At 34.8% G+C, this 12,366-nt stretch overlaps 1 protein-coding gene across 1 annotated transcript in view; it reads right to left on the reverse strand.

The window, feature by feature from the left end:
• The window catches only part of LOC101734651 (mucin-2), a 763,939-nt gene that overhangs the window by 256,267 nt on the left and 495,306 nt on the right, over nt 1-12,366 (reverse strand). The window contains exons 45-49 of the mRNA XM_031900600.1: nt 12,051-12,155; nt 11,195-11,235; nt 9,620-9,730; nt 9,346-9,444; nt 9,008-9,136 (exon numbers count right to left, since the gene is read on the reverse strand). Of these exons, the coding sequence (XP_031756460.1) occupies nt 9,008-9,136; nt 9,346-9,444; nt 9,620-9,730; nt 11,195-11,235; nt 12,051-12,155 (485 nt within the window). The remainder of the gene's footprint in view (nt 1-9,007; nt 9,137-9,345; nt 9,445-9,619; nt 9,731-11,194; nt 11,236-12,050; nt 12,156-12,366) is intronic.

Genomic DNA, 12,366 nt, shown 5'->3' on the forward strand with positions numbered 1-12,366 from the left:
GCATAATTAGGATGTTTTGTTGATACTGGTACATTACAAAATGTGGGGCATAATATGGGGTGAAATGCAAGCTCTAAGACAATTTTAAGAAATTTCATCGAAAAATGCTATGTTTAACATAGCTACCTGGTATGGTAGTTTGCAGTAGAAAGCTACATTTACCCATTTTGGACTTGACAGACTGTGTACTTTCCACAAATATATTGTTTGCTAGAGTCTCCATATTGTCAGGGGGTGTTATGGCACATACTGGGTGCTTATATTGCAGTAGCCGTGAACATTCATATGCATATTTTCATCTGGGTGCCTCTGTACTCCACAGAATTTGGTAAAGCGCACATATTGGGCATCAAACTGTTCAGTATACCCGTAGTATTTATATTTAGGATGTTAATTTAATTATATAATTGCACATTGTTCTAATGCAGAAAACCGAAAATAATGCATTATGGACCAGAAAATTTTCATCACAATTGTGTTTGATTCACATCAAAGCAAGAGCACAAATGCTGGTATTTTGACCCATCAGCCACATCTCCCATTCTGCATTCTGGGTAACAAACATGCCAATTTGCATAAAAAATTGTGCTTTTCATGTTTACAGTTCTACATGACCCTTTGTATGCTTGCCCCTTATCTGCATTGGGTCTTTAAACATACAGGCAGGTTTAATGTTTTTGATGGATTTAATGCTAGTGCCCATAAAAAAAGAACCGGAGGTAAATGAAGACTAATCTGATGCATAAATAGTTAGTCTGCTGTCTATGAATGATCAATGACCCCCCAACACAAATGGAAAATAGGACATCAATATATTTGGTATAAGTCTAAAATTCTTCAAACAAAAGCAGAGCACTAGTGCTAACCTAGTAGATAAATCAGCAAACAAGCAAAGATATGTCTGTTGATGCCAACAACATATTATTTATTTCTAAACTAATGAGAAGCCAGACAACAAGAACTGACATTTCATGAAAGGAGGCTTTATATAAAATCATAATGAAATAATTATTCATTCAAGCTTTGGTATCGTGGCTTTCTTTTGGCCAGGTCTGAGCTGCAGAGTGCCGTTGAGTCCTGTGGAAAGCTTCCAAAATCATGCATTGAAGTCAGAAAAGTTTTTGCGCCGTTTATGATCGTTTAGATATGAAAATTTCATAACTTTCGGATTGCTACCACGATTTTTCGCATGTCCAAGAAAATTTCATAACATTTTCGAACATCAGAAATTATCGTGGTTACTACGAATTTGTTCCAATCGTACTTAGAACAATCTGAAATTTGTACTTTAATAAATGGGCCCCTATGTGTCTCTTGCCTACCCTTGTTCAGTTCTTTTTCACAATGTTCACCTTTTCCTCCCTCCTTCCTTTCTCCTATAACTTCCTTCTATTTTCAGTGCACAGTTATCATTTTCCTTTCTTTTCCTTCTCTTCTGGATTTATCTTCCTATTACTCCCCTCCATCCAATAATATTTGCTTTCACACTTTTTCTCTTGTTGATAAATGCTTACTTAGTTCATCTCTTTGGTCTATTTTGTCTTGTTGTATGGTCTTCTTCTTTTTCTGTTAAGCCCTGTCACATAGTTCTAACTTTCACTTCTTTAAAATTTTTTAGAAAGAAAAACCTGATTTAATCATCTTTGTCACTGTGCAAATTCTCTTCTTTTTTTCTTAATACAAGAATACAGTTTTCCTTCTATATTTTTCTTTTCATTTGCACATTTACAAAATTAATCTGCTTTACACTTCTGAGACTTAATTCCTTAATAAAGAAAATTACTACTTATAGGAGAAAGAAAGGTAAAAACTAAGTAAGCTTTATCAGAACGGTCTATGTAAATACAGCCATAAGCACTCACAGAAATGCTGCACTGAGTTCTCTGTAAAAAGATTAGTTGTGTCTGTTTTCCTCCGCCAGAGACACGCAGCATTCAGCTCTCTTCTCTCTGCTGCTCCCCCCTCCCTCAAGAATGCTAATAACTCACTCCCCCCCTTAGGAATGTGCATCTCAGCCAATCAGCAGGAAGCTGACTAATAGTCTAACTAACTGAGCATGTTCACTTGGTCTGGGTGTCTGTGCAGGAGTGAGGCATTATGGGAACTTTCTTTACACAGCTCAGCGTTTTTCTTCCTGTTTGGCTTCTGATCTTCTGAACAGGTGAAATATGGGGAGACTTAAGGGCACTATTGAGAGAACTGAAGGTATGCCTGCAGCTTGAGATTAACTCTTTATTAGCCTTTCCTTCTCCTTTAATAAAGAAACTTACCACTAAAACTCCATACATGAGCATTTTTAGGCTGAACGTTTTAGGCGGAAAGTTAATATTTTTAACAAAAATAAAAATTTACTAAAGACTCAGTTTTGACAGGTGAAACTTCTCAAGTGCCATACTGTGAATATTTACCATTTTACCAGAGCACAAGAATGTATTTTCACCAGGAGAAATTTCTCCAGGTTTAGGCTGGTGAAATGCTATTACAAAGTCATATAAGCCACTTTGAATCTGATTATCTATATCATCTCCTTTCTTTATTTCTTTAGGGTGTAAATTCAAACAATTTTACTGGTAAAACACAGATAATTTATGCAAAGAGAAATGTTACTACATTTCTCTTACTTTAGAGTACTTATGATTTATTAGTGAATATGAGATATCTTGTGAAAATACATCTGACGAATCGAGGTGAACTTTACATATAAAATGGTTTCGTGTTTATTATTTACCTTATCTCTTTCACATGCTATCCACTCCCTATAAACCCCCAATAAAACAGGTTGTGTGTACATTGACATTAGTCAGTTTTGCTCAAACTTAATAACTCATGCAGAAGTTCATCCTATCTCTGCTCCTATACCCAGTTATGTCTGTTCATGTATGAACTCACTGAACCACCAATATTTTCATTGTTAATGAGCTAGAAGATTTCAGTTGTACCAGTGTTACAAGAATGAACATTTCACACTCTTTTTGCAATGCATCATAAAGTACTTTATTTTTAGGAGGCAAAGGTATAAATCATACAAATTAACAATGAATTTTGTGTTTTTTTTAATTTTTTTTAAGTGATTATGAAATAATTCTATTTTTAATTCAATTAAAATACCTCCTTAAAGTTTTAAATGTTTAGACTAAATGTTTCCATCTGGACATTTGGTGCCAGTACACTTGCACTCCTGCACATCAATGTACTTATGATCAAGTGATGTTCCATCAGGACAACGGAGCTTGACTTTAATTGTTGTAGTCTGAACCTCTTGGCAACAAGAACATGTATGGGACATAGTCTGTGCATGAGCAGAGTACCTAGACAGAGGAAATACATTGAAGAAAATGTTAAATTACTGTGGGAATCTTACACAAACGTGTTTTTTCAAAGAATCAGTTGTTCTCTTTTTGTCTGGAAAATAGTTCCTGTTCATCGCAAAACCTATCTGCATAAACAAGTGTCTTCTGAATTTACTAAATTAAGATCACACAGTAACAGCCTCTTAGGAGTTACTGTAATAAAAAGTCTTAAATTTGGTTGTTATAGGTTACTAGACATGGCCACATGTAGCACTTTTTATAAAGTGACCCTGTTAGGGCTCAATGTGGAAAATAATAGCACAAGCATTTCCCCCAATTGTTTTATTCACTAACCCAGAAATGTGTACATGAACTGATAGCCACATTTATTCTAATTCGCAAAGATAACTTGTAAAAAAATATAAATAAATTAATTTTATGAAAAGAGCTACATTAAATACAATTAGAAAAAATAGTTTACAAAATATATAAAAGAGATGCAGTCATGATTTTTATGGTATACTTTTCATTTTTAAATTATACTGTTTACATTGTTAATAATTCACTCACACAACTTTAATCTTGAACCAACAATTTTTTTTGCTGTTGTAATATTAGTGTGTAGGCAGCCATCTCAGTACATTGTGTCTGATTCAGCCAGCACTACATAAAAGAACTGCTTTTAAATAAGCTATTGTTTCTCCTACTCATGTACTGTCAATATGACCCAGGTTACACAATAGCAAAACATGGTTTCTCCCTGCATGGGTGCTAGTCTCATGTCTACCACTTTGCAGGGAAAGTATGCATGTTGAGCAATGTAAACTATTTCTGAATTAATTTCTCTACAGTGCGCCAGCCTTCTGCTTTTTGGAATGGTATGGGGGTCTGGGGTGTGAGAAATAATTGCATCTCATTGTATTTAACATATTTGGGTTAAAGTTCTCACTGCTTCTCACTGTATTTAATGTATTTGAGTGCCACTACCCAATGTTTCTTACTTTATTTAATGTAGTTTGGGTGCCACTTCTTCTGCCCCTCATTGTACAATGTATTAAGGATCTGGACTTATTGTTAATTGAAGTCAATGTACCATTATTTACAAGTTCATACTATGTGTGTGTATCTCCTTTACTGTACAAGCAAATTGAGGCTAATGGCACATGGGGCAGTTGTGGGATATAGTATTTAACTGGAGAGAAATGACTGAAATTACCCTAAATTATTGGGAGGTAATATAGGCAGTTTTGCCTATTTACCTAGTGCTGCCTCAGCGGTCCTAGCCACCTGAGATGGCCAAGTTGTTGCCGCCCACTCACAACCCCCGTGTTTAGCTTTTTTTGCATCAGGGGAGCGAGGGAGGCTACATCACTAGTGCAGAGAGTGCAATAGGACAGGTAGTAATTATAATAAATCTAACCTTTATGTACAGTGAAAACTGTAAATGTAAGGGCCACTTACTCTCGCAACAAATAGGCTAAAAAAATATTAGAAAGTTGGGAAGATGTAGAACAGTTCGACATGGGGACATCAATTTATCAAAAAATCACATTTTCAAGTTTTTACAAATCAAATATGTGCTTATTTAAAAAACCAGACTTCCAAAAACTTGATGGTGTAAAAGTATGATAAATCACATTGAACTCAGTAAAATAACATCCTACCTATCATTTTCAATGAGCCTACCAAATTTGAAATTAATCTCAAAAACCTGAATTGAAAAAAAGCTTAAATTTTACTAATACAACTTTGATTTTACATGAACTTGCTGAGCTTTTATATGCATTTTTATTTTTTTGTGCTTAATAAACTTCAAACAAAACTTTTTTCTTATATTTGCAACAAAACAACTTGGTATGTATCAAAAAGTAAAATTTGAATGTTGCTAAATCTGCCCCAAAGTCATTGGCACCACATATATCATATTCTATATTCAGTTTATGTAACAATTATTTTCATCTTACATTGAAGATGTCCTGCAGGATCCTTCACAGCGTGACATTTTGACCCTTGTCACTGATGTGCACCCTTGGTAGGTCAAATAATCATCAAATGCCTGTATCTTGCAGGAGTCATTCTTAAAGATACCTGTAGTGTAGTTACATTAAAGCCAATTAAAGAAGGAATAACATTTTTTACATCCAACATGATTTAACATATTTAACTAAATGTAACATACAAGTTGTTCTATAAGTTGTTCTCTGTTGTTCTATATTCTTAATCTCTCTTAATTATTTTTCATATATTATATCTTTGTTGTATTTAATTTATATCAGATAAATCAACCTAGTGTCCATTGTCACAAAGGGGTGATTAGATTAAGGAAGTGAGAAAAGACTGGGAGCCATATTAGGCCCCTTCAGGACTTGATGACTCACATCATAACATGTTTTATCTGGCAACAAATTTGACAATTTTTCCATATAGTTTATACATTCAAATTGATATTTTGAGCTCCTGAAAAAAACATTTTGTGAAGTTAGTCTTTTATGTAAATGCAGTAATGTTTAATAGCTAAAAAATAACAAAACTTTTGATTGTCCCTACACTTCCCTACATTGACATAAAGTAATTGTATTGACTTATAGGTCAATCAGATCAGTACAATTTGACTAACCACATTTGAGGCAATCACTGATGCTGGGGAAATTTGCCTGTGTGTGGCAAAATGTATTGTTTCTGTTAGTGTAGATTCCTTTGATTGCTTGATTGACACTTGTGTGATTTATTTCATTTGTTAAAAGAAAAAATTGATTAATCATTTAAAAAAAAAATCTGTAGTAAAAAAATAACTTTTTATCAATTGCTAGCCTATTTCAGAAACAACTGAATGGGTCAATTGTAAAAGTGGAAAAAGGCAAATGAGAATTACATTGTTCCACTCATATTTAACAAAGCTGTGAATTCTGTTTTAATAAACTCAAATAACAAAAAAATAAGTTGCTCTAATACAAATTTTCCAAGCTTTTAGCCATCAAACATTTTCATTAGAAATGTTGAGATTTTTACATTCAATACTTAAAAAACTTAAATTTGAATATATTTGAGATTGCGATTTTATGCCTTGATTTTTGTTGAATCACGATCTTAAATATTAATTAATGTGCCCTTAGATGTTTCACTTATCCAATGGAAAATTGTATGAACCACTGAAACTCCTAACGTGAGAATTTCAGATCTTATAAAATATGTTGGCATATAGAGAAAGATAGAGACATTAACACTACTGATGCTCAAGGCAATGATTTGTAGCAAAATGTTTTGCTTACTGGGGTGGTTTATGAAGTGATTTAAGCAATCTTGCAAAAAAATAGCATATTCACACTGATCCTCAGGCTTCAGAAGATTCAAATATATAGATCTTTTACTATGGTTTGCATCATATATGTCAAACACAACAAATCCGGCCCACCTGGCTGTTTTATGTGGCCCTTGGTGAGTGTGTCTGACCATCCAGCCTGATCAATTTCCATTTTCTCACATAGTAACTAAGACTAAGGGGTATATTTATCATTCTGTGTAAAAAGTGGAGTGAAGCATTACCAGTAATGTTGCCCAAGGTATCCAGTAATCAGATTCCAAAGTAGCAAAGCATCTATTGGCTGCTATGAGCAACATCACTGGTATATTAATAAAAAATTTGGCCCGCGACTTAGCCTGTGTTTTAGATTTCGGCCCCCTTATGTGATTGAGTTTGACACCCCTGGTTTACATAGTATGCTCTTCATTTGTTAGTTCATAGGTTCATGTACCTGGCTCCAAAGAAGACATGGGAAGCACATTTTTTTAAGTCCTAGGGGCACATTTAATTATCCACGAATGTCCAAAAATCGCCCGAATGTGTTTTTTTCGTAATGATCGGTATTTTGCGATATTTTCGTAAATTGTTGCGACTTTTTCGTAGCCATTACAACTTGCTCGTAAATTGTTGCGACTTTTTCGTAGCCATTACGAAAAAGTCACAACAATTTACGAGCAAGTCGTAAGACTTGCTCGTAAATTGTTGTGACTTTTTCGTAGCCATTATGACTTGCTCGTAAATTGTTGCAACTTTTTCGTAGCCGTCGCGCCGAGTACGAAAGTTTCGGATTCATTCAAGCTTCAGTATCGTGACTTTCCTTGGGCCAGGTTGGAGCTGCAGAGTGCCATTGAGTCCTATGGGAGGCTTCCAAAATCATGCAAAGTCGCAAAGGTTTGCCCGCCGTTTACGAGCGTTCAATACGAAAAAGTCGCGACAATTTACGAGCAAGTCGTAATGGCTACGAAAAAGTCGCGACAATTTACGAGCAAGTCTTAATGGCTACGAAAAAGTCATGACAAGTTACGAGCAAGTCGTAATGGCTACGAAAAAATCGCAAAAAATACGAAAAAGTCGCAAAATGTTCGTTTCCAATCCAATTTTTTCCCATTCGGATTTGTGGATTAGTAAATCAGCCCCCTAGTCTTAGATTAATCACCACTGGGAAGTTGTGCTTGACCTTAAACATTAAGACATGTTATGGCCTCTTGCTTTGTTCAAGGCACCTGTTTTTTTTTATAATGGATGTTGTATAGATAAAATGGTATGGGAACATATAAAATCATATCAAATAAATGTATAGACAACTTACATGTTCTACAGCATCCATTAAGTGAACGGTGAATGCTTCCCTGGTTTTGGAGAAAAAAATAATATATTTATCACAAAGGCCTTACAATGGTGTATAATTTGTGAAGGATTTAGGGACAGATTTATCAAAACTTGAGATTATAGTTCATCACAGTAAATCCACCTACTTTCTATACATTGCTATGGGATTTTTAGAAGCATATTTATCAATTGGTGAAAGTTCATCATGTAATTGGTGAGAGTTCATCATTTAATAAATCCCATTTATATAAATATGCCCCTTAGGGTTGCAGCTGTTTGCCTAGACAACACCAGATGCACAAATCATAAAGAATCACGCCTAGACAAAAATAGGGATTGTTAATACTAATGCAGTCACTGATCACAAATGTGTCTCATATCATTATTGCAAAATTATTGTACCTGGCTTTGCTTTTGCAGCTGGAGCTCCTTTAATGATCCATAGAAACCACAAGAAACCAACATGCTATTGATGCTGATTGACATTAGAATCATAAATTACCATCTTGTGACAGCAATTAATCAAATCAGTCTCTCTAACCTATTAGCCTGGTCCATTGCCACTGGTTAAAAATACCCATCTATACATGTTGCCAGGCCACTGAAGGCAGCAAAAAGCAGGGCAGGTCTGTAGCCTTGAGAGGTATAATTATAAGTATATCACATTTGGAGCACGTTCTAGAGGTTTTAGGAAATGGATAAACATTTTTTTGCCTGTGTTATTTAGGTGCAGACACTGCAAGAAAGTGGAGCAGGACTAAAATAGTGAATAGAGAGCAGTTCAATTTGCAGTAAATGGTAAAGCAGGAATTTTTCATAAAAACAAGTAGGGTAAAGAATTTTGCTTAATAAAGGCTAAGTCAAATATAGTGTCAAATATAGGACTAATGGCAGCCCAACACAAACTGTGCATTCAGGTATGATACATATGATGTAAGCATGCTCCTATTACATTTATAGATGATATGTAGCCTTCTAACCAGCTACCTATATTAATTAGTTACACCTTATGGTTTTCACAGGATAAAATTATGCAAACTATGGTATCATGTGATATTATGGCACATGGCAAATCAGAACTACTTACAGGCTCACAGTCTTCTTCATTTAATGTGGGGCAAGAGGTTTGGGAGACAGTGGTGACGAACTGATCATTGATTAATGAGCATTTATACATTGTGCAGTTATCATTCATGGAGGGCAGTTCATCTCCAGGCTATTATAAGACAAAAATAAAGTAGGGTAAATTGCAAGATTTGTTATATTACATGTTTTCTTTACATTGAAAACAAAACAAAATGAACATAAATAAAAAATAAATGAAACATATATAAATAATTAAACACATAAAACTCATTATAATTAAATATGCAGGTTGGACAATTAGTTTTTTTGCAATATAACATATTTTGAAACTAAACTTACATTCATAAGCCTGTAGGAGCCTTCATACTTCACCACACAATTGGTTTGCACACAAGTACCACAACAGTCAGATGGGGAATTTTTCTTCACCTTAAAACCCTGTTGAAGTAAATAGAAGATTTTAATCAACCTGTACACTTTGCACATTTTAGTTATAGTGTTAATTTTTGTATCAAAGATTTATTCCATTACTTTAGTACAGTACACTGTGTATTTTGAGAGGATGCCACTTGCCATTATGAAAATATTCTAATGTTCATCGCACTCTACTTACAGCTGGGCAGTGTATGTTGCAGGCAAATGGATGGCAGGCTATTGTAAAATTATTTCCATCATGTGCACAGATACAGTTCTCACACTTCTCTGTGTAAACATGAGACCCAGGCTGTGGAAACACAAAAGAAAACATAAGATTTGGTGCAAATATAAATGTATATTTTTAGGCCATATTAGTGCAACATCGGGTTTTGCAATACCCATAATGTACCACATTACAACATTAAATTGTAACCCATTGTGAAATGACATAAAATTACTAAACAAGTGCAATAAAACAATATTCTTAAGGCCCTCTTTACCTTTTATTGTTTGGTTATGTATGTAAATATCATTTATTGTACAGGGCTGTAGAATATGATGTTGCTTTAAAAATATAAAGGAGAGGAAAGATACAATCACAGGGGATGCCATATGTTAGGTACCCTCCAGTGATTGTAATCACTTGCCAGGTAACCTAGGCCGGTGCTCCTGGGGTACCTGCTAGGGAGCAATCCTCTTCCTTTCATCTTGTTGAACATGAGGTAGGAAGAAGACAGAGGATCATTTGCTTGTAGGTACCCTGGGCCAGTGCAGTTCCTGCTAACAGGAGCTCTGGCCCGGGGTATCAGGTAAATGATTGCAATCACTGGGGGTGTGCCTAACATTTCAGCACATCTCATTGCTAGTGATGAGTGAATCTGTCCCGTTTCGCTTTGCCGTAAAACTTGTGAACCAACAAGAAAATATGCGAAACAGCGAAAAATCTGCAAAATGTGTTTGTCGCACAACTTTTTTTGTCACCAGTGTCTTTTTTTTGTCTTTTTTTTTTAATGCGACTTTTGGACGCGCAACACATTTTTCCGCTCTGAATTGCGGAAATTCCCTGTGAATCTATGCATGGCAAAAAAAATTCGCTCATCACTACCCATTGCAACTTTAAGGATATTTGTCTTCAATTGTGTAACTATAAGAATAAATACTACAATTATCTTTAACTACAGTGCTCAGACACTCAAGTGCATAAGTCCTAGTGCCATAGATTTTACACTTCGTGCTTAGGGTTTTATGGGAATTGTTTTTTTTCTAGATAACTGATAAACCGAAAGGGTTTGTGTATTTTAAAACCCTGTTTCAAATTGTTGTTTGTCATTTATTGGAGTCTTTAATACAGCAAAATGAAATATTTTGGAGTGTTTTCTGTATCTAGTCAAGTTATGTTTCCTATGTTTCCCTGTTTTTGTTATTTTTTGAGTGAAACAGGGAAACTGGGAAATCTGGAAATCAATGTTTTAAAAAATGTCACAACAAAGGGTGGGTTGTATGCTGGTAATATAATTATCAAACGCACATGGGCCAGGTATGGAGTAGCTTCAGTTTCCCTGTTTGCTTAAGAAACAATAAAACACAAAAACATAGATTTCAATTATTAAAATAATTGGCAAAATTTTTGTTTAGCACAAGCCCTATTCATTGAACTCATGTTGAACAAGGGTATACATCCCCTTTAATATATATCAAGTATGTTGAAGTAGTTTGCTTTTTAGTGTTGTCCACAAGTTTTTTTTCTTAAATCTCTTAAAATGCTGCTTACCAAGTATTCAGCGTTGCCACTAACACAAACGTGTTTTGGTTCTGGAAGAAAGACATAAAAAATGCATCAGATGTTTGAGTTTACTTGTGTAAGTTACATATCTACTAACACGTGGTGTCCCAGAATTACAGTTGTATGAAAATATGTTGCTTTGGGTTTTTTTAAGTTTTTATAGGACATTCAGTATATCAAACCCTTAAATACATTTTCTTTTCTTTATTTGTAAACTTAAATTTCCCTGTTATATTAAAGGGAATCTTAACTCAACCATAAAACTGTCTTAAACACTCTGTTGAAGTTTACATAATTACGCATGCAACAAAATGATTTCTATTGATTTTGTATAGAGGCTCAAGATTTTAAAATCCCACACTCCTTCTCCATGTATTTTCTCTACATTCCTACCCTCTTTTGCCCTATTTCCCCCACCAACACATTTTTTTCATCAATTTTCAACATTATTTCTACTCTCCATATTTCCACTTTGCTCAAAATGTTCTGTCATTTTCTCCCTACAGTCCCTTCAACCCTATATCCCTCACAGAAGTCTACTCCATTCCCCCATACATCTTTCCCCTATTTTTACCCAGTTTCACCCCCCCACCTATCGTCTTTTTAGGACTTCACTCACTTCTTCCAATATTTTCTCCATTTTCTCATCCACTGCTCTCCCTCACCCTACATTTCCCCTATTCCCCATTCTAGACTGAAAGCCCTCAAAAACCTCTGCTAAATGGATTAAATGTTGTGTTTATACCCCATTCCAGAATGTTCTATTTGTTGTTCTGTAGTTGACTCCAAAGATATCCAGTTTAGTTACATTTAATTGCATGCATTCACGTTACAACAAACTTACTACAAGCATAAGTAGGACAACAATGGCCTTCCTCGATGTCCCCCTTAAGTTCAAATCCAGGTCCACATTTAGGGAAGGTACGTGAGCACCGACTTGGGTCACATCCTTAAAATAAGATTATTAAAAAAATCAGTTTTCCTAAGCATATTGGTTTGGTATGAATTTGATGTAAGTTGCACTGATTTGCAAACTGCACACATAAACTGAAAAAGTAAGAACATAAAGAAATAAATAATAGAAACTGGATTCTTGACTGGAGGGTAATTGATTTATGATATAATGTTGTCTGGCAAACTGAGTAGGCAGTAGCAAAAGA

This window comes from Xenopus tropicalis, chromosome 4 (assembly GCF_000004195.4).
Source record: "Xenopus tropicalis strain Nigerian chromosome 4, UCB_Xtro_10.0, whole genome shotgun sequence".
Classification (NCBI taxonomy): Eukaryota; Metazoa; Chordata; class Amphibia; order Anura; family Pipidae; genus Xenopus; species Xenopus tropicalis.